This window comes from Oncorhynchus mykiss, chromosome 7, assembly GCF_013265735.2.
Source record: "Oncorhynchus mykiss isolate Arlee chromosome 7, USDA_OmykA_1.1, whole genome shotgun sequence".
In the NCBI taxonomy this organism is placed as follows: Eukaryota; Metazoa; Chordata; class Actinopteri; order Salmoniformes; family Salmonidae; genus Oncorhynchus; species Oncorhynchus mykiss.
The window spans coordinates 7269790-7294188 of record NC_048571.1 but is presented as its reverse complement, the minus strand read 5'-3'; the positions used below and the strand labels follow the sequence as shown (position 1 = coordinate 7294188).

At 46.5% G+C, this 24399-nt stretch overlaps 3 protein-coding genes across 6 annotated transcripts; 1 reads left to right on the top strand and 2 right to left on the bottom strand.

Annotated features, from left to right (window-relative positions):
- Positions 1-681: 681 nt before the first annotated feature.
- Positions 682-5271, bottom strand: LOC110528837 (carbohydrate sulfotransferase 10). Of its 4 annotated transcripts, none has more exons than XM_036982316.1 (6): positions 4990-5271; positions 4271-4413; positions 3981-4090; positions 3665-3899; positions 3206-3311; positions 682-2889 (listed from the first exon to the last, which is right to left on the bottom strand). In XM_036982316.1, the coding sequence occupies exons 2-6, from the start codon at positions 4380-4382 to the stop codon at positions 2331-2333; spliced, it is 1122 nt and encodes a 373-aa protein (XP_036838211.1). In that variant the 5' UTR covers positions 4383-4413; positions 4990-5271; the 3' UTR covers positions 682-2330. The 4 variants fall into 4 exon arrangements, with proteins under 4 accessions (XP_036838211.1, XP_036838209.1, XP_036838210.1 ...); XM_036982314.1 differs by having other exon boundaries at positions 4935-5267; XM_036982315.1 differs by lacking the exon at positions 4990-5271 and adding an exon at positions 4491-4804.
- Positions 5272-7479: 2208 nt separating this feature from the next.
- Positions 7480-10749, bottom strand: LOC110528851 (60S ribosomal protein L31). Its single transcript, XM_036982305.1, has 5 exons — positions 10649-10749; positions 10103-10206; positions 9489-9614; positions 7777-7889; positions 7480-7550 (listed from the first exon to the last, which is right to left on the bottom strand). Exons 2-5 carry the CDS (start codon positions 10204-10206, stop codon positions 7519-7521), a joined length of 375 nt encoding a protein of 124 aa, XP_036838200.1. The 5' UTR covers positions 10649-10749; the 3' UTR covers positions 7480-7518.
- LOC110528722 (cilia- and flagella-associated protein 47-like) lies at positions 10744-23565 on the top strand. The gene is made up of 13 exons (XM_036984397.1): positions 10744-11063; positions 11292-11446; positions 11596-11711; positions 11867-12005; positions 12142-12367; positions 13680-13849; positions 13945-14087; positions 14316-14542; positions 16741-16936; positions 19052-19298; positions 20084-20236; positions 22837-23029; positions 23359-23565. Exons 1-13 carry the CDS (start codon positions 10920-10922, stop codon positions 23563-23565), a joined length of 2316 nt encoding a protein of 771 aa, XP_036840292.1. The 5' UTR covers positions 10744-10919.
- The last annotated feature ends 834 nt before the right edge of the window (positions 23566-24399 follow it).

The following is a 24399-nucleotide window of genomic DNA, read 5'->3' as shown; positions in this document are numbered from 1 at the left end:
TTTCATGTAGCTAAGAGAGAACACAATGTAGCCAAAGATTAATGGGCCCCCTAGGAAACACCTATCATCAACACTTTAGTTCCTACCTTGTCACAATAACTCCTCCCTGGCATTTTCATTCGTTGTCATGTCAAACATTGTATTAAAAGTGCCCACTATTATATAACTAGAATAGACATTCTATTTCCATGATTCCAACAGTTAGTTAAGTGTTGTGCTCTAAATGCAAGTCAAATTGCAACATTTGGTTAAAAGTAAGGCCCAGATTGCTTGCCCATATCGTGTAGCCCTACGTGGCAGTGTAGAAATGATCTCAAATGCAGAAATTGATGAAAATTAGGACTTTTGGGGGGGTTGAAGTGAACGGTATAAAACAGAATGCAGAAAGACTCATTGAAATCACTCAGTATCTATGTGTTTCCACCCTAGGATCACACACTACTCATTAAGCACATTTAGAACTTTTATTATTACAAATCATAAAATTAAGAAAATACCTTGCGATAATATTTTGCCCATATGGCCCAACCCTAGGTGTAATTGAATGAATTGTGGTGGTAGGTCTACTGCTAGAATGAGAATATCAGGTCTGCTGCGGAGTTTAACTGACCTCACATGTAAAGAGAAAATAACTGAAAGCCTCATACGTGTTGTGGTACAGAGAAGAGTGAAAAAGACCCGTTTTATATTTGACATGAAACCTTTATTATTCAGTAACCACCGCCTGTCCACCTAGCTCTGTCAATACCATGTGACTGACCATACCAAACATTGGTTGATTAAAAAAGGTCAACAGGAAACTGTCACTCACTTCTCTTCATGGACGCCATTGGACGGCGTCGTGTTTAGGATGAAGAATAAGACAATTCATGGAATTCAATTGTGAAATAACAGTTCTGAGGATGAGAAAGTGAAACCATTTTTTCCTTCTCCCAGGTACAGTGCCAATGTAGTCTAATGTACTGCCCTTACAGGTGGCAAACTGAGACGGAAGAGGAAGCGAGGCATCCCACTCCCTCACTTTATGGTTTATATACAGTCAAGGAACTAAGTAGACCAGACACAGCTGCTATAGCAATGGTGTCTACGGGAGAGCCACCCCTTAATAAGTAGAACGTAAACAGCCTGAGTAAGACATCTTCCTTCATCCACCTTCTTTGACATAAGTATTGGAATAGAAGAGGGTTGGCTGTATGCCTCCAATCCATATTGCCATGATCCCATATTATGTGTCTGGGCTGAATTTAACTGGATTAACCCTGAAGGACATCTATATATCTGTCTACTGTACTGGACGGGAACATGAGGTAAGACCCAGGGACTGTACACCCCATGACATAATACAGGCATAGTATTATCCACTGTAGTAGCTTCAGCCAATCAGCAGGAGTTACACCACAGTGAACCTTCCCCCTGTCACCTGAACACAGGCATTGCAGACACTGACTCCTCCCACTCAGCGCTTGTCAACCCTTTGAGGTCACAGAATCACACCATTTATATAGGTGCCGAGTCTTGAAGCTAGATGGAGTTGCTCTACTCTGTATGAGCGGTTAGACTGGAGGGAAGAGAGCTGGGACTCTGATATTGTTAACTGGTTAGTGTTTCACTACCATCTCTATAACCTCGCATTCAAACTGATTCTGCTACGTTTCAATGGTGTGCTCAGCATTCAGTCTGGTTTAACCAGGCTACTGTCTCCCAGACCCACTTCAGTGTTCGTCCATAATGCAGACCTGCTTTGTGTGGAAGTAGTGCAGAGGGTGATACAATTTAGCACAGTATGTAACAGTAATCTCTGGTTTAAATAAAGTTATTATAATACAAAAAGCGTTGTTAAATAACATTGAAATGTGGCACTTAATTCATTGGTCGTATGGCGAATATAGCCATTAACCATGACCATAGTGAGTAACTCTCCATCAACTCGGTCCTCATGCCATTCATGGCCACCATGGTGACGGCTACCAGGAAGTAGAGGCATGTAGTACAGTCATCGCCCATGGTGACAGTTGCTAGGCAGAGGCAGGAAGTGTTGCTAGGTCGAGACAGGAATTACTGTCAGCCAGGTAGAGGAGTGACGATCATCCTACAGCAGATCAGCACGTTATATCAGACCAACCTGTAGTCTCCATCCCTCCCTGGCTTGAACCCGGATGGTGGGGATCACTAGTCTCTACTATGGCTCCTAGTTAGAGCAGCCAGGCTAGGCGGCTAGCTAGCTACACCCTCCCTACCTCTGCAGTAAACCACACACTGATTAAGATGCATGTTAGATTAGAGAGACATATTATTGTTGCAAAACAGTCTTTCTTTAGTGTCGTTGTCATTCAGTTTAGCAGGAAGTCCGGGCTCGGGTAGCCGAAGAGGCTGAAGTCTCCTTGGTACCGGCCGTAAAGCCGCCTGACGTCCCGCTTGCTGATGCCTGAGAAGTAGCGCTCCACCTTGGTCCGGTTGTAACGGGTGATCCCTGGGGGTATGGTGGGGTACGATACCAGACGCTCGATCCCGGCAGCTTTCAGGATGTAGGGGGCATCGCGTTCTAGAGTTTCGTGGTGCCCCACGACGCTGTACGTGATGTCACAGGGGGCGCAGAGTTCCGCGTAAGTCACCCAGTGGATAACATGCTCCCCAAACTGACGGTCCATGCGGCGCCGCCCGGGCTCGTCGCCCAGGTAACGGATGAAGTCTTCGAAGCGCAGGCCCGTAGTCGCCTGGTTGTCGTCGTTGTCACGGTGACTCTTACGGTACTTGCGGATGATGGCGGGAGCGATGTCGTGCTTGTACCAGGGCTCGAAGCGCGGGTTCTTCACAAACTTGTCCTTGAAGGCGGAGATGAGGCGCTCGAACGGGTCTCTGACGATGAAGAACTTGAAGTATGTGGCTAACCTGGCGAGAGAAAACAAAAAGAATCAGAGCACCACAATGGAATACAGGGCCAAACAAGCCAGTAAAGGGGTTCAGCAACGCTTAACGTGAGCACAGCTCTATAACACGTAGCAGACATTCTTATCCAGACCGACATACAATTAGTGCATTAATCTTAAGATAGCAAGTGATTGGGTAGGTGTAAGCGATGGTAGCCTACATTACCATCTTATTATTTTATCCAATCTAACTCATTCAGATCTGTGATTACGTCAAGGAAGGAAGGAAGGAAGGAAGGTAGGATGCATTTCTGAAGTATTGAAGCAGGGCCTTAAACCTTTTAGTGATTTCTTTCTCCGTCAGAGAGGAGAGGCGGGGCAGTCCGTTCTTCTCATGGTCATGAACCAGGTTCTCTGGGATCTCCTCCACAGTGGAGAACTCTCCTGAGGGGCAAAAGGACAGAGAAGAACACTCTTTTTCCGTCCTTCACTGGGATCGAGGCTACTACATCACTACAATTTACAGACAGATAAGCTTACATTTTGAGTCAACTTTACTCATCATCATCACTCACTGACACTCCGTCACTGTCTTCCTTCCTCTCTCCCTACCGTCCTCCCTCACTGACTCTCTCCCTACCGTCCTCCCTCACTGACTCTCTCCCTACCGTCCTCCCTCACTGACTCTCTCCCTACCGTCCTCCCTCACTGACTCTCTCCCTACCGTCCTCCCTCACTGACTCTCTCCCTACCGTCCTCCCTCACTGACTCTCTCCCTACCGTCCTCCCTCACTCACCATTGAGAACGATGAGGACCTTCTTCCATTGAGTGTTGCCCACTTTGGGGGTCTGGCAGAAGAGGATCTTGTGCTTGTCACACACAAAGATGCGGTCCAAGACAAACTTGTTGATTGAGGTGTGAGTGAGGTTCTTGAGGGAGTCGTTCTTACACACGGCTGACAGCAGCTCCCGACGCCTCGTCTCCACAGTGTTCCAGTCTGTTGGGTTGGCCATGGAGGGGCCTACTGAGGACTGACACACACACACACACACACACTTCAAGTAACTGATGATTCTGTTTCAAGGGCGAACACACGCAAACAAAACACCTACCAGGTTCGATGACTTGGGAGCTCTTCTGTCTGATTTCTGAGCTGGCAGTGATTTGATGGTCTTAACTCCTGGTTGAGTCCAACTCTGCATCTCAGTCTTCTCCCCATAGTCTGAAACACAAAACACAAAGAGATCACAAGACAATTCCAAAGGGGATAGACTAGACATTTAAATCTAACAGCATAGTTGTTATGTAACTATAGCTACAACTCTAGCTGAACAATTACTGGAAGGTATAGATAGCTAGTATTGATGAGAAAAAACAATCAGGTTTCAGTCTGATAACTTACCATCCGTGGTTCTGGCGTTAAAATTGATAAACTTGTTGGCAAACACGAGGATGAGCAACACCCAGCCGCAAGCCCCGACGAGCAGCCAGTGGTGCCGCATCGTTATTTGCATCACCCGTGGGCCATCGAAGTAGCGACGGTACCTGCAGAAACAGCTGTTTAGCAATAGCAGGTAGTCTTTCTCGTCAGACTCTGCACAGATGAAAGGGGGAAACCTTACTATAATATTTGGACTAACTAACGTTAGCTAGTTGTCATAATCTTTGGACTCAGACGGGCGCTCCACCGGCAGAGGAGTGGCACAGGGACAGTGAGGAGAGACTAGTTACTTAGCAGGCTACCTAGCTAGCTTAGCATCCATAGGCTACCATTTCAGCAGGCTGTAAAACTACATGACCATTTATGCCAATCACCAACTAACTATAGGCGTGGTCAAAACAACTGTCCCTACTGAAAGACAGGGCGAGATCAATTTAGCTCAGCTAGCTGGCTAACTTCAGTTAACGTTAGCTACTGTTAGCTTGTTGCTGTTTGCTAGCTAGCCATAATTCTGACCATTCCGAATAGTGTAGAAAGCTAGGCCTGCTCCTGAGTACGTTTGACTTGATCAGAAAATTATCTGATAGCTAGTTTCCCATTGTACAACCCAAATGTGATGTCTTACCTGCTGTGTAATTGCAACTAATGCAATAGTAACGTTTCTTGTGATGTTCGCGTACCTGTCCCGTTATCCATGTTGTTGATGCACAACACAGACCAATTTCGCCCTCTAGCGTTCAAATGTTTACACCGCACAACATAAGACTGGACAAGACTACCCGAGAACTAGCTATTCAACTGGCCAGTGATATCATATGCTCCTGTATTTCAAAAATAAAATAAAAAACTCGACACAAAAAGTTGTGCATATGCTCACTGCAAATATAAAATGAGCTTAGGCTATGGGCTACCATCATACATGGCTTCATATGGCACACAATGCAACATTGACTATTCGCCCCAGTCACACCATGCTGCTGGTCATGTGTGTTTGGACAACAACCCTGTTGTACATCCAGATGCCAGTGGGAATGAGTACCGGTGTTGCACAACATACACACATATCAGGATAAGGCTTACCGTGTATATACAGCTCATCATTCCTTACAGCCAGTTGGATGTGCCAGGGAGGTTAAATCAAATGAAATCGTATTGGTCGTATACACATATTTAGCAGATGTTATTGCGGTTGTAGCGAAATGCTTGTGTTCTTAGCTCCAACAGTGTAGTAGTATCTAACTAAATGCTTGTGTTCTTAGCTCCAACAGTGTAGTAGTATCTAACAATTCACAACAATACCCACACATCTAAAAGTAATTGAATGGAATTAAGAAATACATAAATATTAGGACAAGCAATGTCAGTGGCATTGACTATAATACAGTAAGTATATACATATAAAATGAGTAAAACAGTATGTAAACAAAATGAAAGTGACCTATGATTCCATGCAGGATTGAGTAACTGGGTGGTAGCCGGCTAGAAACAGTGACTAAGATCAGGATTGAGTAACTGGGTGGTAGCCGGCTAGAGACAGTGACTAAGATCAGGGTAGAGTAACTGGGTGGTAGCCAGCTAGAGACAGTGACTAAGATCAGGGTAGAGTAACTGGGTGGTAGCCGGCTAGAGACAGTGACTAAGATCAGGAGTGAGTAACTGGGTGGTAGCCGGCTAGAGACAGTGACTAAGATCAGGGTAGAGTAACTGGGTGGTAGCCGGCTAGAGACAGTGACTAAGATCAGGATTGAGTAACTGGGTGGTAGCTGGCTAGAGACAGTGACTAAGATCAGGGTAGAGTACTGGGTGGAGGTCATCTAGTGATAGCTATTTAACAGGCGGATAAGGCGTATGAGGAAGTTGAAAAAGGCAGTAGCTTGAGTCAATAGAAAAGGAAGGGATAAGTGTGAGGTGTCTGTGCGTTTATAATGTCATGAATAGTTACATTTAGGCATCCAACCTCATTCAGACATGCAAGTCACAGACACGCTTCAAGTAGGCCTGTATTCATAACAGTTCATCTACTTGGTAGTGCAGGGATCATCACCTAGATTCAGCCTCAGGACCATTTTTTAGGGAGTGGGAACATAATTACTAATGATTTGTAGAGTGCAGATTGACTGCAATAAGCCCAAACAGATGTTTGACTAAAACAATCATTTTAAACCTTGCTTACATTTCTATACGATCACGTATCTCCCTATTATGTGGGAATACTTGGGAACAGATGTGAAATTAAAATCACTTAGAGCGGACTTTCCACCCGACAAAAATATTATTCTGCTCAGAAAACTGTGGGGGCAAATAAAACCAGTGGGCCGCAAGTTGGGGACCTGTTGTGGTGTTGTAGTGTTGTGGTGTTGTAGTGTTGTAGTGTTGTGGTGTTGTAGTGTAGTGTTGTGGTGTTGTAGTGTTGTAGTGTTGTGGTGTTGTGGTGTTGTGGTGTTGTAGTGTTGTGGTGTTGTGGTGTTGTAGTGTTGTGGTGTTGTAGTGTTGTGGTGTTGTAGTGTTGTGGTGTTGTAGTGTTGTGGTGTTGTAGTGTTGTGGTGTTGTAGTGTTGTGGTGTTGTGGTGTTGTAGTGTTGTAGTGTTGTGATGTTGTGGTGTTGTGGTGTTGTAGTGTTGTAGTGTTGTGGTGTTATGGTGTTGCGGTGTTGTAGTGTTGTGGTGTTGTAGTGTTGTGGTGTTGTAGTGTTGTGATGTTGTGGTGTTGTGGTGTTATGGTGTTGTAGTGTTGTGGTGTTGTGGTGTTGTGATGTTGTGGTGTTGTGGTGTTGTAGTGTTGTAGTGTTGTGGTGTTGTGGTGTTGCGGTGTTGCAGTGTTGTAGTGTTGTGGTGTTGTGGTGTTGTAGTGTTGTAGTGTTGTGGTGTTGTAGTGTTGTGGTGTTGTGGTGTTGTGGTGTTGTAGTGTTGTGGTGTTGTAGTGTTGTAGTGTTGTGATGTTGTGGTGTTGTGGTGTTGTAGTGTTGTAGTGTTGTGGTGTTGTGGTGTTGTAGTGTTGTAGTGTTGTGGTGTTGTGGTGTTGTAGTGTTGTAGTGTTGTGGTGTTGTAGTGTTGTAGTGTTGTGATGTTGTGGTGTTGTGGTGTTGTAGTGTTGTAGTGTTGTGGTGTTATGGTGTTGCGGTGTTGTAGTGTGGTGGTGTTGTGGTGTATAATAAAGACATCAGACACAACTACTTCTATACATTTATTCTACAAGCGTTGAAGACAGATCTAATTCTCATCAACATTGACCGTCTGTAGACCTGTTGACAAAGGAAAGAAAAAGGTTTTTAGCAACAGAGCGTGACAATAATAAACCTCTATCTTCATCATCCTAGGACAGAACAGATGATAAAACTACATCTTTCATATTGGTGTATTAAGAACAGAACAGGGATATACAGTAACAGACTATCGTTGACGTTTCAGCACAATAAATGACACTCTAGCAAACCTACGAAGGATCATTTGGTATTGACTACGCCTCACCTTTGTATGTTGTGACAGGGACATACGTGACGAGTGTGTACAGTTTGTTTGGGGAGTCTTCATCCTCATTGCGCTTCCTGGACAATCGTACCCTCATCCTGTATGGCACGTTCCTGTAAATAACATAGTGAACGTTAGTCTCATCCTGTATGGCACATTCCTGTAAATAACATAGGTGAACGTTAGTCTCATCCTGTAAATAACACAGGTGAACGTTAGTCTCATCCTGTAAATAACACAGGTGAACGTTAGTCTCATCCTGTATGGCACGTTCCTGTAAATAACACAGGTGAACGTTAGTCTCATCCTGTATGGCACGTTCCTGTAAATAACACAGGTGAACGTTAGTCTCATCCTGTATGGCACGTTCCTGTAAATAACACAGGTGAACGTTAGTCTCATCCTGTATGGCACGTTCCTGTAAATAACACAGGTGAACGTTAGTCTCATCCTGTATGGCATGTTCCTGTAAATAACACAGGTGAACGTTAGTCTCATCCTGTATGGCACGTTCCTGTAAATAACACAGGTGAACGTTAGTCTCATCCTGTATGGCACGTTCCTGTAAATAACACAGGTGAACGTTAGTCTCATCCTGTATGGCACGTTCCTGTAAATAACACAGGTGAACGTTAGTCTCATCCTGTATGGCACGTTCCTGTAAATAACACAGGTGAACGTTAGTCTCATCCTGTATGGCACGTTCCTGTAAATAACACAGGTGAACGTTAGTCTCAACCTGTATGGCACGTTCCTGTAAATAACACAGGTGAACGTTAGTCTCATCCTGTATGGCATGTTCCTGTAAATAACACAGGTGAACGTTAGTCTCATCCTGTATGGCATGTTCCTGTAAATAACACAGGTGAACGTTAGTCTCATCCTGTAAATAACATAGTGAACGTTAGTCTCATCCTGTAAATAACAGAGATGAACGTTAGTCTCATCCTATTGGAACGTTCCTGTAAATAACATAGGTGAACGTTAGTCTCATCCTGTAAATAACACAGGTGAACGTTAGTCTCATCCTGTAAATAACACAGGTGAACGTTAGTCTCATCCTATTGGAACGTTCCTGTAAATAACATAGTGAACGTTCCTGTAAATAACACAGGTGAACATTAGTACTAAGCAGAATGAAAACATGCTTGTGCAACAAGTTGTAGTGCTATTTGTGTCAACAACCATAAGTGGTTGTATGGGCAGAGAAAGAGCTGTTACCAAACCCTTTCCTCAAGCACCCTCAGCTATTCCACGTTTTGATATTTGAACACGTATTTGTTCCTGAGGAAGCACACCTGGGCCACGTTCAGCTGCCAAACGTTCTCGAACGTGGCAGATAGAAATGCCACGAACAGAGCCGATGTGATTCCTTATTCTACATGTCAGAGAGGCATGTTTGATCAACACACCCTATTTCTATCTGAACGTTCCAAAACGTTTAATCCTGCTGAAAGCGCCCCATTCAACTAATGGGCTTAGTGATTGTTTAACCAACTTAATATGGCTTGGGAAACACGAGTACAGTAATACCTGATTCATATGATAACACAATTCACTAGACACCAAATGGAAACAAACAGCAGAAATGGGGAGAAACCTCTGAACTTGTCCAATAGAAACCCCATGTTTACTGTTGCAAAACATTCTGCTAGTGTGCACTAATGAATACACCCGATTAATCTTAAAACAGGCGTCTCATTAGTCCTTACTTGACGCCTTTGGTCCACACAGCCTTGTTCAGGCGGGTGTCGATGCGTACATCAGGAGTTCCCATCTCCTTCATGGCGAACTTGCGGATCTCTTTGAGAGCACGAGGAGCTCTCCTCTTGAAGCTCCTGTAGAGAGAAGGAACGTTCTGATCAAGACCAGCCGCGGGGGACTAACAAAAACTAGCCTACATCTTGAGGGACACCTGCCAATTTAGAGGAACAGCAGATTTGTCAACAGCCATGTGATGTCACACCATGCTCTGTGATGTAAATACTCCCATATGATGTCACACCATGCTCTGTGATGTAAATACTCCCATATGATGTCACACCATGCTCTGTGATGTAAATACTCCCATATGATGTCACACCATGCTCTGTGATGTAAATACTCCCATATGATGTCACACCATGCTCTGTGATGTAAATACTCCCATATGATGTCACACCATGCTCTGTGATGTAAATACTCCCATATGTCACACCAGACCATATCCTCTGGTACTGATGAAAAACGACTTCAGGTGCAAATGACACAAGTGTTTTGAGGACGCTGAGCCAACTTTGACCTGGCATCTGTTGGTGAATTTGTCCATTTGCACCACAGTACTTACACTCCATGGATGCGCTTGTGGATGTTGACGGTGTATTCTCTGGTCACCACCTCATTGATGGCTGAACGCCCCTTCTTCTTCTCTCCCTTCTTGGTAGGAGCCATCTGAAAAGACAAACCGGGATGGTTCAAGTTAAGATTGTCCCATACAAAGTAAAACGCCAGAACTGCTAGGCTAACGTTAGCTAGCTAGCCAGGTACACTAACGTCCAAAACAGGAAAACATCCCTGCTCCAGCGAAACAAAAATGGCTCATGAAAATGGCTAAATGTAACCATTAATTGGACTGCCTGTAGTTAGCTGGCAAAAGTATATGTTATGTCTGGTAGCTAGCCAGCTAGCATGTTACGGAGCCTGTGGTGTGCACGGTAACTAAAGTTCTGACTGTTTTTGTTAACTAAATGAATGCACAATGCATCACAAACTCAAATCCGATTGACAATGAGGTACACAGCTTTGAATGTGGACAATGAAAATGTGTGTTTTATGCATAAATACTGGAGGATGGAGTTAGATTGTACGAGGATTATCAATCAGACAAACTCACTTTGGTGGGGAACTGTTGAAAAGGAAGGACCGGAAATAGATCCGGCTGAATGTTGTCCGTTGAAAACAAGTACCTATGACAATGTTCCTACGTCTTGTTGCCATGGTAACCATGAACGCTACACTGTATCGGTATGTGGTTATCCTTATACATTGAAACATTGCTAGTGCAGAAAAGGAAGCCTATTTCATTGATAACTTAGGACCAAAACCTGAACTGGGATAAGACGTCGAATTTTGCTATTAGTCTCTCAACTTTTAGCTATAACAATATGACAACGAATTATGTTAGAATTAATCCCCCGGTTGTTGAGTTTACCGACGTAAAAGCAGGGAAGGTTTACAAGACCACTGTCACGGTGACCAACACTGGAATTACCTCGAAAAGAATGAGACTGCTTGAACCCACATCAAAGGTGAAATCCTTTCTGCAGTGCTGCCTGTCAGCTGTCTTTGTGTGTAATACGTTAGTAAAGTTCAGAGCAACGTGTGCTTAGTTTTCATTGCGCTTTTGTCCTATTCTAACGAATAAACTCATTTTGATTGATGCAATACATTATTATACACTTTTGTTACTTCCACCCTTCATATTGCCCTGCCCCTCTCTTCTTTAATTGTATCAACCCGTTGTCCTACCACTCAAGCTGTTCAAATTCAAGGTGACAAACACAGAAACCCCCATTGCTGCTGGATTGTCCCTGAGTGGCACTCTAGAGTTCAGGCCTGAGAAAGATGAGGATGTCTGTGACCGTCTGCTCCTTGTCCTGGAAGACAAAGCCATGGAGATCCCCCTCTTAGCGTAAGTAGAGTCATATATACACCTGCTATGACATCACTCATTCATGTAGTTGCTTTCTCGGGTTCCAACAGACATGTGCCTAGGCATTAGCGGGTTAATGTAATCTTCAGGTCTCATCCAAGGTTACTTATATTTGGGCTTTCCTGCAGGTTCTCCCCGGCGTGTTCTCTCACCATGGAATCTCTCGCTGATTTCGGCTCTGTGATGGCAAACAGTCAGGTGATCAGCAAAGAGGTGGAATTGACCAATCAGGGATCTGCTCCAGGTATTATGCTTTTGCCTCTCCCATTGAACCCACTTCTGTAAACTTGCATTGATTGATTTTAGTTGACATTTGCAGTAATCTAGCTGATTTATTTATGGTATCTTTCTTATTGTTATCTTAATTGATTGCTGTTCATGCCCTTGGCCTTGCTGAAGGAGCTTTTCAGGTGCTGTATGATGGAGACCAGTCCATCAGGCTCTCTCCCAGCAGTGGCGTCCTGCAGTCTGGCGCAACCCAGTGGCTGAAGGTGGAACTCTGCACTGACAGACCCACGAGGGTCAGAGAGGAGGCCCAGTAAGGAAACTAGAGACTCTTGAACACCATCTTACATTCTCCGCCTTATTCTGCTTAGTGTTACTTATGGTTCTTTGTTTGTGCATTTTGTGTGTGTTTATTGAGTTTCCTCCTTCCCTCCTTCCCTTTCTCTCAGGGTGAAGCTGCAGAACAGTAAGGACGTGGTCCTGAAGATCAGGGCTGATGTTTTGGAGCAGAGCCTGGAGCTCCAGGACCTAGAGGGGGAGAGGTTGTCCTGCCTCCGCTTCGGACCCGTCTTCTTTGGGACGTCCCGGGTGGAAAAGGTGGCTCTGGTGAACAATGGACCACAGGCCTGCGACTGGATGGTGGTGCTACAGGACGATGCTCCAGGGACAGAAATGGTACGCACACACAGAGAGAAAACACAGACACACACCTGCACCAGCACACACAGAGAGAAAACACAGACACACACATGCACCAACACACACAGAGAAAAAACACAGACACACACCTGCACCAACACACACAGAGAGAAAACACAGACACACACCTGCACCAACACACACAGAGAGAAAACACAGACACACACATGCACCAACACACACACACAGAGAAAACACAGACACACACATGCACCAACACACACAGAGAAAAAACACAGACACACACATGCACCAACACACACAGAGAGAAAACACAGACACACACATGCACCAACACACACAGAGAGAAAACACAGACACACACCTGCACCAACACACACAGAGAGAAAACACAGACACACACAGAGAGAAAACACAGACACACACAGAGAGAAAACACAGACACACACAGAGAGAAAACACAGACACACACAGAGAGAAAACACAGACACATTCCCTGGATGGAGACCAGATGCTGCTGGAAGTGGTGTTGGAGGGCCAGTAGGAGGCACCCTTTCCTCTGGTCTAAAAACAATGCCCCAACGCCTCAGGGCAGTGATTGGGGACATTGCCCTGTGTAGGGTGCTGTCTTTCGGATGGGACGTTAAAAGGGTGTCCTGATTCTGTGTGGTCACTAAAGACCCCATGGCACTTATTGTACAAGCAGGGGTGTTAACCCTGGTGTCCTGACTAAATTCCCAATCTGGTCTTCATACCATCATGGCCACCTAATCATCCCCAGTTTACAATTGTTTCATTCATTTCCCCCTCCTCTCCCCTGTAACTATTCCTCAGGTCGTTGCTGTAAATGAGAATGTGTTCTCAGTCAATGTAGCTGGTAAAATAATGTTAAATACATTTTTTTGACTTATTTCACACTGAAGTGCAACTATACTAAACTGTGTTTTTAGATCCCTATCGTTAGGCCTGATACACGTTTGTATTGCTGTATGTGTGTGTGTGTGTGTGTGTGTGTGTGTGTGTGTGTCTGTGTCTGTGTGTGTGTTTGTCTGTGTCTGTGTGTCTGTGTGTGTCTGTCTGTGTGTCTGTGTGTCTGTGTGTGTGTGTCTGTCTGTGTGTGTTTGTGTGTCTGCCTGTGTGTGTGTGTCTGTGTCTGTGTGTGTGTGTGTGTGTGTGTGTGTGTCTGTCTGTGTGTCTGTGTGTGTGTCTGTCTGTGTGTCTGTGTGTGTGTGTCTGTGTGTCTGTGTGTGTGTCTGTGTGTGTCTGTGTGTGTCTGTGTGTGTGTCTGCCTGTGTGTTTGTGTGTCTTTGTGTGTGTGTTTCATCAGGGCTTTGACCTCCAGAGGAGTACAGACGCAGCGCTGCTAGAGAGGAGTGTTCGTAACAGGGCCACCGCTGTGGATCCCTCCACTGTGATCGCCTGTGTGCCCAACGAGGGACGACTGAGACCCTACGACAGAACCACTCTGTGGGTCTGCTTCCGTCCTGTCAGCAGAAGGTATCCAGCCCTCCTGTGTGTGTGTCTATGTGGGGGTATAAATGTGTATAAAGATATTATAACAGGCAGTATATAATGGTTGTTTTGTTCTTCAGAAGGAGCAGGGAGGAGCAGAAGACCAGTGGGGCCTCAGCAGCAGCCAGTAAACAAGACTACTCACTCTTCCTCAAGTTTCAGACAGTGGGAAGTAAAGATGGCTTCAACCACCAGCAGCACTCCACTGTACCTCCCCACAATGGTACAGCAAGCCTCAGTCTGTTCCTTACCAATGGCAGGAACAACATGCTGCCATTTAACAGTGTATATTATATCATTAGTAAAAACAACAATTGAAGCCATTCTCTGGTGAGGGGTACTGACTGACATGTGTACAACAGCTATAACAGAAGTGTTGTGCTTGATCTGGGACTGTCTTGTACTTGACCCCTGACCTCTCTGACCCCTAAGCCCTGACCTCTATCCCCAGGTTACTGTGTGGAGCTGGCGGTGACTGGCTCAGCCCTCCCTGTCTCCCTGGTGCCCAGCCCCGGCCACAGCTTCAGCTTCCAGCAGTGCCAGATGGGAGAGCGTGTGGACGTCCTGTGTGTGCTCCGCAACCTCTCCCCTCTACTCCCTGTCACCTTCAAGTTCCGAAAGATGGCCAACTTCATCAGTGACCCCACTAGTGGAACCATCTCCCCAGGACAAAGCCAGGTAGATAGATGGTCAACTTCATCAGTGACCCTCCTAGTGGAACCATCTCCCCAGAGCAGAGCCAGGTAGATAGATGGTCAACTTCATCAGTGACCCCACTAGTGGAACCATCTCCCCAGAGCAGAGACAGGTATATAGATGGTCAACTTCATCAGTGACCCTCCTAGTGGAACCATCTCCCCAGAGCAGAGACAGGTATATAGATGGTCAACTTCATCAGTGACCCCACTAGTGGAACCATCTCCCCAGGACAAAGCCAGGTAGATAGATGGTCAACTTCATCAGTGACCCTCCTAGTGGAACCATCTCCCCAGAGCAGAGCCAGGTAGATAGATGGTCAACTTCATCAGTGACCCTCCTAGTGGAACCATCTCCCCAGAGCAGAGCCAGGTAGATAGATGGTCAACTTCATCAGTGACCCTCCTAGTGGAACCATCTCCCCAGAGCAGAGCCAGGTAGATAGATGGTCAACTTCATCAGTGACCCCACTAGTGGAACCATCTCCCCAGAGCAGAGCCAGGTAGATAGATGGTCAACTTCATCAGTGACCCTCCTAGTGGAACCATGTCCCCAGGACAAAGCCAGGTATATAGATGGTCAACTTCATCAGTGACCCTCCTAGTGGAACCATCTCCCCAGGACAAAGCCAGGTAGATAGATGGTCAACTTCATCAGTGACCCTCCTAGTGGAACCATCTCCCCAGAGCAGAGACAGGTATATAGATGGTCAACTTCATCAGTGACCCTCCTAGTGGAACCATCTCCCCAGGACAAAGCCAGGTAGATAGATGGTCAACTTCATCAGTGACCCTCCTAGTGGAACCATCTCCCCAGAGCAGAGCCAGGTAGACAGATGGTCAACTTCATCAGTGACCCTCCTAGTGGAACCATCTCCCCAGAGCAGAGCCAGGTAGATAGATGGTCAACTTCATCAGTGACCCTCCTAGTGGAACCATCTCCCCAGGACAAAGCCAGGTAGATAGATGGTCAACTTCATCAGTGACCCTCCTAGTGGAACCATCTCCCCAGAGCAGAGCCAGGTAGATAGATGGTTAACTTCATCAGTGACCCCACTAGTGGGACCATCTCCCCAGAGCAGAGACAGGTAGATAGATGGTCAACTTCATCAGTGACCCTCCTAGTGGAACCATCTCCCCAGAGCAGAGCCAGGTAGACAGATGGTCAACTTCATCAGTGACCCTCCTAGTGGAACCATCTCCCCAGAGCAGAGCCAGGTAGATAGATGGTCAACTTCATCAGTGACCCCACTAGTGGAACCATCTCCCCAGGACAAAGCCAGGTAGATAGATGGTCAACTTCATCAGTGACCCCACTAGTGGAACCATCTCCCCAGGACAAAGCCAGGTAGATAGATGGTCAACTTCATCAGTGACCCTCCTAGTGGGACCATCTCCCCAGAGCAGAGCCAGGTAGATAGATGGTCAACTTCATCAGTGACCCCACTAGTGGAACCATCTCCCCAGGACAAAGCCAGGTAGATAGATGGTCAACTTCATCAGTGACCCCACTAGTGGAACCATCTCCCCAGGACAAAGCCAGGTTGATAGATGGTCAACTTCATCAGTGACCCCACTAGTGGAACCATCTCCCCAGAGCAGAGCCAGGTAGATAGATGGCCAACTTCATCAGTGACCCCCCTAGTGGAACCATCTCCCCAGAGCAGAGACAGGTAGATAGATGGTCAACTTCATCAGTGACCCTCCTGGTGGAACCATGTCCCCAGGACAAAGCCAGGTAGATAGATGGTCAACTTCATCAGTGACCCCACTAGTGGAACCATCTCCCCAGAGCAGAGACAGGTAGATAGATGGTCAACTTCATCAGTGACCCTCCTGGTGGAACCATGTCCCCAGAGCAGAGCCAGGTAGACAGATGGTCAACTTCATCAGTGACCCCACTAGTGGAACCATCTCCCCAGGACAGAGCCAGGTAGACAGCCCTGGTCCAGGCTCAGATGGCTCCTTATTTTGGCCAGAGGAAAGTAGTCCACTATACAGAGTGTCTGGGCCCTAAAGTTGTACATTATATAGGAAATAAGGAGGCATTTTGGAGACAACCCCAGTCTCCTCCAAGCATCCTCTCTGACGGAACAGACAGAGAGGATGAATTATCAATATCCTCCATATCCTCCCTGAGTCTGACAGAAATCAGAATCATCGATCTGTGTTTTTGTCCAGGACGTGGTGCTGTCCTTCGCCCCCCACCAGATGGGGATGTTCAAGGTGAAACAGGTGCTGGAGTTGCTGGGTCAGGTGGTACACCTGGAGCCCTCCTCCATCAAGCTCCGCCTCCGCAGCTTCCACACCATCACCCTGCACCTGTCAGCTGTTTGCCGAGCGCAGACCGCATGCGAGACACCCAAACTCAACCCCGGTGAGACCCAACACCACCCCCTGCACACAGCCAACACTGAACCCCTCACTGCCCTGTCCACTAATCTCCTTCCCATACTGTATAGTTCACACTGAACTCCTCACTGCCCTGTCCACTGATCTCCTTCCCATACTGTATAGTTCACACTGAACCCCTCACTGCCCTGTCCTCTGATCTCCTTCCCATACTGTATAGTTCACACTGAACCCCTCACTGCCCTGTCCACTGATCTCCTTCCCATACTGTATAGTTCACACTGAACCCCTCACTGCCCTGTCCTCTGATCTCCTTCCCATACTGTATAGTTCACACTGAACCCCTCACTGCCCTGTCCACTGATCTCCTTCCCATACTGTATAGTTCACACTGAACTCCTCACTGCCCTGTCCACTGATCTCCTTTCCATACTGTATAGTTCACCCTGAACCCCTCACTGCCCTGTCCACTGATCTCCTTCCCATACTGCATAGTTCACACTGAACCCCTCACTGCCCTGTCCACTGATCTCCTTTCCATACTGTATAGTTCACACTGAACCCCATCACTGCCCTGTCCACTGGTCTCCTTTCCATACTGTATAGTTCACACTAACCCATCACTGCCCTGTCCATTGATCTCCTTTCCATACTGTATAGTTCACACTGAACCCCTCACTGCCCTGTCCCATACTGTTTAGTTCACACTGAACTCCTCACTGCCCTGTCCACTGATCTCCTTCCCATACTGTATAGTTCACACTGAACCCCTCACTGCCCTGTCCTCTGATCTCCTTCCCATACTGTATAGTTCACACTGAACCCCTCACTGCCCTGTCCACTGATCTCCTTCCCATACTGTATAGTTCACACTGAACTCCTCACTGCCCTGTCCACTGATCTCCTTTCCATACTGTATAGTTCACACTGAACCCCTCACTGCCCTGTCCCATACTGTATAGTTCACACTGAACCCCTCACTGCCCTGTCCCATACTGTATAGTTCACACTGAACCCCTCACTGCCCTGTCCACTGATCTCCTTTCCATACTGTATAGTTCACACTGAACCCCTCACTGCCCTGTCCCATACTGTATAGTTCACACTGAACCCCTCACTGCCCTGTCCCATACTGTATAGTTCACACTGAACCCCTCACTGCCCTGTCCACTGATCTCCTTTCCATACTGTATAGTTCACACTGAACCCCTCACTGCCCTGTCCACTGATCTCCTTCCCATACTGTATAGTTCACACTGAACCCATCACTGCCCTGTCCACTGATCTCCTTTCCATACTGTATAGATTACACTGAACCCCTCACTGCCCTGTCCTCGGATCTCCTTCCCATACTGTATAGTTCACACTGAACCCCTCACTGCCCTGTCCCATACTGTATAGTTCACACTGAACCCATCACTGCCCTGTCCACTGATCTCCTTCCCATACTGTATAGTTCACACTGAACTCCTCACTGCCCTGTCCACTGATCTCCTTCCCATACTGTATAGTTCACACTGAACCCCTCACTGCCCTGTCCTCTGATCTCCTTTCCATACTGTATAGTTCACACTGAACCCCTCACTGCCCTGTCCACTGATCTCCTTTCCATACTGTATAGTTCACACTGAACCCCTCACTGCCCTGTCCACTGATCTCCTTTCCATACTGTATAGTTCACACTGAACCCCTCACTGCCCGTCCCATACTGTTTAGTTCACACTGAACTCCTCACTGCCCTGTCCCATACTGTATAGTTCACACTGAACCCCTCACTGCCCTGTCCCATACTGTATAGTTCACACTGAACCCCTCACTGCCCTGTCCCATACTGTATAGTTCACACTGAACCCCTCACTGCCCTGTCCTCTGATCTCCTTCCCATACTGTATAGTTCACACTGAACCCCTCACTGCCCTGTCCTCTGATCTCCTTCCCATACTGTATAGTTCACACTGAACCCCTCACTGCCCTGTCCTCTGATCTCCTTCCCATACTGTTTAGTTCACACTGAACTCCTCACTGCCCTGTCCTCTGATCTCCTTTCCATACTGTATAGTTCTTCAAAGTATTGTCTGGCATTCTATCTTCAACCTGTTATTGGATCCACCCAGTCATTGTTTTGTCTGTGATGTATCAGGAATCACCCCGGCTGTGACCAATGAGACAGGCCAGTATGCCCGGGTGCCCTCCAGTGAGCTGGGCAGGTGTGTGGGATTGGTGCGGGCAGCTGTCCTCAGCACGGCCAAGACCCGGCTCCACAGTTACGGTCAGAGCCAGAGCTACCGTAGGAACCAGAGTCTCGACGGTAGCCGGCGAGAGCTACTGGCCTTCCCCAACGACAGGGCCTGCAGCATCCGCCCTGCCTCTCCAGACACCACCTACAGGTCATCTGAGTTATACGGGCAGTTAGAGAGTATCTGCCATGGCACCCTGTGACCTATTCCACAGACGTATCAGTACTACTAATAGTAATGATGGAAATAGTATCAGTGCTACTAATAGTAATGATGGAAATAGTATCAGTGCTACTAATAGTAATGATGGAAATAGTATCAGTACTACTAATAGTAATGATGGAAATAGTATCAGTACTACTAATAGTAATGATGGAAATAGTATCAGTACTACTAATAGTAATGATGGAAATAGTATCAGTGCAGTCAGGTTTGCAGGGACCTACTAGCCAGATCAAATCAAATTCTATTGGTCACATAGAATGTTAATGCGAGTGTAGTGAAATGCTTGTGCTTCTAGTTCCGACAGTGCAGTAATATGTAAGTATTCTAACAATTCCACAACAACTACCTAATACACACAAATCTAAGTAAAGGGATGGAATAAGAATATGTACATATAAATATATGGATGAGCGATAACCGAGTGTCATAGGGGAGATGCAATAGATGGTAAAAGATACAGTATATACACATGAGATGAGTAATGCAAGATATGTAAACATTATTAAAGTGGCATTATTAAAGTGACCAGATGTCTGGGCAGTCAGCGCAGTTGGTTTACAATTTGCATCCGTGTTCTTGTAAAGTCCTATGTAGCCCCTATGTTCTGTAAAGTCCTATGTAGCCCCTATGTTCTGTAAAGTCCTATGTAGCCCCTATGTTCTGCCTATGAACTCTTATGAACTGCTTATATCCTCTCTCCCTCCACCAAGAACCATCTTCACGGGGGTGGAGCGTTACCGCTACGAGGACCCTGACTTTTCCTTCACGGAGGAGGAGGAGCAGCAGAGACAGAGACACAGAGATCACTACCTAGCCTTCATCAGGAGCCTGCGAAAGACACGCTTGCAGAAAACCACTGCGAGGTAGACAGAGTGGGATGTGTGTTCTGTATGTTGTAATCTTGGCACCCACAACCAAAGAGCTACCCAGTAAGCAAAATAACACTGAAAAGACTTGACATCACACACATTTCAGGTGCTGAGAAGAATAACAAATAATTAAAGAGCAGCAGTAAATAACAATAGTGGGGCTATATACAGGGGGTACCGGTACAGAGTCAATATGCGGGGGCACCCGTGTCGAGGTAATTGAGGTAATATGTACATGTAGGTAGAGTTATTAAAGTGACTATGCATAGATAATAACAGAGAGTAGCAGCAGCGTAGAAGAGGTGATGCTCTCGATGGTGCAGCTGTAAAACCTTTTGAGGATCTGAGGACCATGCCAAATATTTTCAGTCTCCTGAGTCTCCTTCACGACTGTCTTGGTGTGCTTGGACCGTGTTAATTTGTTGGTGATGTGGACGCCAAGGAACTTGGCTCTCAACCTGCTTCACTAAAGCCCTGTCGATGAGAATGGTGGCGTGCTCAGTCCTCCTTTTCCTGTAGTCCACAATAATCTCCTTTGTCTTGATCACGTTGAGGGAGAGGTTGTTGTCCTTGCACCACACGGTCAGGTCTCTGACCTCCTCCCTATAGGCTGTCTCATCGTTGTCGGTGATCAGGCCTACCACTGTTGTGTAAATCAGCAAACTCATTGATGGTGTTGGAGTCGTGCCTGGCCGTGCAGTCATGAGTGAACAGGGAGTACAGGAGGGGACTGAGCACACACCCCTGAGGGGCCCCCGTGTTGATGATCAGCATGGCGGATGTGTTGTTACCTACCTTTACCACCTGGGGGCGGCCTGTCAGGAAGTCCAGGATCCAGTTGTAGAGGCAGGTGTTTAGTCCCAGGGTCCTTAGCTTAGTGATGAGATTTGAGGGCACTATGGTGTTGAATGCTGAGCTGTCGTCAATGAATAACATTCTCACGTAGGTGTTCCTTTTGTCCAGGTGTGAAAGGGCAGTGTGGAGTGCAATAGAGATTGCATCATCCGTGGATCTGTTGGTGCGGTATGCAAAGTGGAGTGGGTCTAGGGTTTCTGGGATAATGGTGTTGATGTGAGCCATGACCAGCCTTTCAAAGCATTTCATGTCGGACGTCAAAGAAACGCCTTATTTTCTGACATTGAAAATGCGTATTTTCTGGATGTTGAAAATGTGTAATTTACAGACTTTGAAAATATGTGCATGTATTTTTCAGTCATTGATTCTATGGACAAATTTCTGCACATTATCAATGAAGTAAGCATGACTGTATATCACAATAACATAGGAATTAGGAGCCAACTCAAGACTGTGATTTATTAATGCTCCCATCAGTCACATTCACTTATGTTAGATTTTTCAAAAGCTTTAAAACTGGCATCAATGATGTTCAAAATAGTCTAACATACTGAATGAACTAGAAGGCCACTTCAACTGTAATAACATTCTCAGTAACGGCTACACATGTTCTTTATTTTCTTGCTATGACTGTGATATGTTGTTCTTTATCTACCTTGATTGAATGCACTGACTGCCAGTCGCTCTGGATAAGAGCGTCTGCTGAATGACCAAAATGTAAATGTTGAAAGCAAACGCTTGCAAAGCATGCTGGGTATTATTCAAATGAGCCCCCCCCCCCTCCAAATCTGAACAAATCATAGACGTCTAGGCTGTTTCACACATTTGAAAATCACATTACAGTATAGTAAAGTACTGTAGAGTATAGTATGGTACGGGACAGTTGAGTTTTATTCAGTAAAGTACTATGGAGTACAGTTTAGTTCAGTAGAGTAGAGTACATGTACTGTACTGTGCTCTACTTTACTGTATTCTACTGTACTGTACTGTGCTCCCGAGTGGTGCAACGGTCTAAGGCACTGCATCTCAGAGTTAGAGGTGTCACTACAGACCCTGGTTCAATTCCAGGCTGTATCACAACCGGCCGTGATTGGGCCAATCATAGACTTGGGGTCAAATCAAGGCTGGTCTGGACTGGACCAAATCTGAACCAAATATAGATGTCTATGAATGGTTCAGATATTGTCCAGACCGGATCAAAAATCTAAATCAGTGGATGTTGAAATCAAGGCCGGTCCAGACCGCACCACAAAAATACCTGAATAAGACAGCCGGACTAAAGTCCAAAAGACGTCGCCTGGCGGTAATTGCTTAGTGGGTTCAACATTTTAAGCAAGAACTGAAACTGCAAACTGAAACTGACAAATCCACCCCTCCCCTCTTTCCAAAGCTTGGTCCTAGCCACTCCCCTTCTAAAACGTCGACCAATGAGGGGATCTGATTCATCTGGCACTCTACACTTCTCTTTTGAATGGAAAGCTTTATCTGCCTTCCCAATGAAAACTAGTTTGAAGGTTCAAACATATACTCTATTTGATGAAAAATAGATGTTTCTGAACGATGCATCACGCTGACTTGTTGATAATATGAGCAGAGCGCGCCTCCCTCACCAGCTTCGCCCAGTCACGTGACGGGCCATGCCCCAGTGCAACCTGGCCAGTTGAATAAAATCCCCTCAATATGTGCTGTAGGCTTACAACAAGGCGGTATCTGACGATGTTATCCATATGTATGCTCAGGCTGCATGGTGAGGTGGAGGACAACGTAGACATTGGGCTCCGGCCTGCCGCAGGACTCCTCACCCCCCAGCTCTCTCTGAGGGACCTGGAGTCCAATCACAGCCAGGAGGGGCATAGCGTCGACCAGGGACATAGCCAGCTATTGACCACCTGTATGCTGGCTGCCATGGAGACCAGGTCCAGATTCAGACAGGTATGGCAGTTAAAGCAGGGTGTTTAAAGTCTCTGGTAAACCATTTTTCATGGGTCCTCTAAAGTCTACAGTTACCTGTTTTAGCCTCTGCAATCCCCTCCCTTTATCATTCTATATCTGGTGTATGGAATTCCTCTGTCTCTATCATTCTATATCTGGTGTTTCCTGACTGACTGTATGGAATTCCTCTGTCTCAATCATTCTGTACCTGGTGTTTCCTGACTGACTGTATGGTATTCCTCTGTCTCTATCATTCTGTACCTGGTGTTTCCTGACTGACTGTATGGAATTCCTCTGTCTCTATCATTCTTTAACCCTCTGCTGTCCAGGTGACAGAGGGCATCAATGCACTACCCTCCACCAACCAGGAGGTGGCAGACTGCAGTCGCACCCTGACAGTTCAGCAGCTCCACCATGTAGTCATAGGTGAGAAACGCATGCAGTCTTTGTTTGCATTAGGAATCTTAATAAGCCCTCTTGTCCCTCCCATGGCTGATGAAGAGAATATTCACTACATTTGCATTTTAAAGATGTGAATCAGAGTTTGGTTTCCCCTCCTCCCCTTCCAGGCCCGTCCTTAATAGATTTTGGTGAGGTGTGTGTGGCCTCAGTGTGTGTGAGGAACCTGGACCTGGTGAACAACCTGCAGGTGTATGTGTGGGTGCAGCTGGAGTTAGACTGCTGTCCTGAGCTGCAGCGCTCCAGTCCACTGTCCCACGTGCTGCCCCCCCTCTCCAGAGCCACCCTGCCCCTCGTCTTAGAGAGCACCAAGCTGGGAAAGTTCCACAAGTTAGTCACTGTGTGTGTGGCTGGTTGTCTGTCTCTGTCTCTGTCTCTGTCTCTGTCTCTGTCTCTCTCTCTCTCTCTCTCTCTCTCTCTCTCTCTCTCTCTCTCTCTCTCTCTCTCTCTCTCTCTCTCTTTCTCTCTCTCTTTATATATAGAGGTTTCCTAAATTGATAATTGACAAACCAAATCGAGTCCAATTCTTATTGATTGATTAACTGACTGCCTGGCTGACATTTGACTGGTAGATTCCATCTCCCTCTCACAGGTCAATCTCCTACACGGTGAATAGTCATCACCGAAGCCATGTCCTGGTTCAGTCCCAGCTGGTCCCTGTGGTCCTCCAGCTGTCCCAGAGCCAGGTGGTCCTGTCCCCTTCCCCCAGCTACCTGGCCCAGTCGGGCTACAGGGGTACTGTGACCCTGGTCAACCCCAGGAACCACCCAGCTGACTTCACCTGGAGGCCTATCATCACAGAGACGGGCCTGGCCTTCTCCATACGCCCAGCCACAGGTAGGCTGCTGCTCTGGGCCTTATCAAAACCACACACTACTGTAGTCCTTAATATGTACTGTAGTCTAGTCTTC

Bases quoted from the DNA above. Each gene is read 5' to 3' on its own strand.
- LOC110528837 (XM_036982316.1), bottom strand. From the start codon at position 4,382: ATGCAAATAACGATGCGGCACCACTGGCTGCTCGTCGGGGCTTGCGGC. The intron at 3,312-3,664 runs GTGAGTGAGGGA...TTTGCCCCTCAG, and splicing joins GGTCCTCATCGTTCTCAATG to GAGAGTTCTCCACTGTGGAG. The intron at 2,890-3,205 runs GTTTAAGGCCCT...TTCTCTCGCCAG, and splicing joins GAGAAAGAAATCACTAAAAG to GTTAGCCACATACTTCAAGT.
- LOC110528851 (XM_036982305.1), bottom strand. From the start codon at position 10,206: ATGGCTCCTACCAAGAAGGGAGAGAAGAAGAAGGGGCGTTCAGCCATC. The intron at 9,615-10,102 runs GTAAGTACTGTG...TTCTCTCTACAG, and splicing joins CACAAGCGCATCCATGGAGT to GAGCTTCAAGAGGAGAGCTC. The intron at 7,890-9,488 runs GTAAGGACTAAT...TGTTATTTACAG, and splicing joins GTGTGGACCAAAGGCGTCAA to GAACGTGCCATACAGGATGA.
- LOC110528722 (XM_036984397.1), top strand. From the start codon at position 10,920: ATGACAACGAATTATGTTAGAATTAATCCCCCGGTTGTTGAGTTTACC. The intron at 11,712-11,866 runs GTATTATGCTTT...GCCTTGCTGAAG, and splicing joins CAATCAGGGATCTGCTCCAG to GAGCTTTTCAGGTGCTGTAT. The intron at 20,237-22,836 runs GTAGACAGAGTG...ATGTATGCTCAG, and splicing joins TTGCAGAAAACCACTGCGAG to GCTGCATGGTGAGGTGGAGG.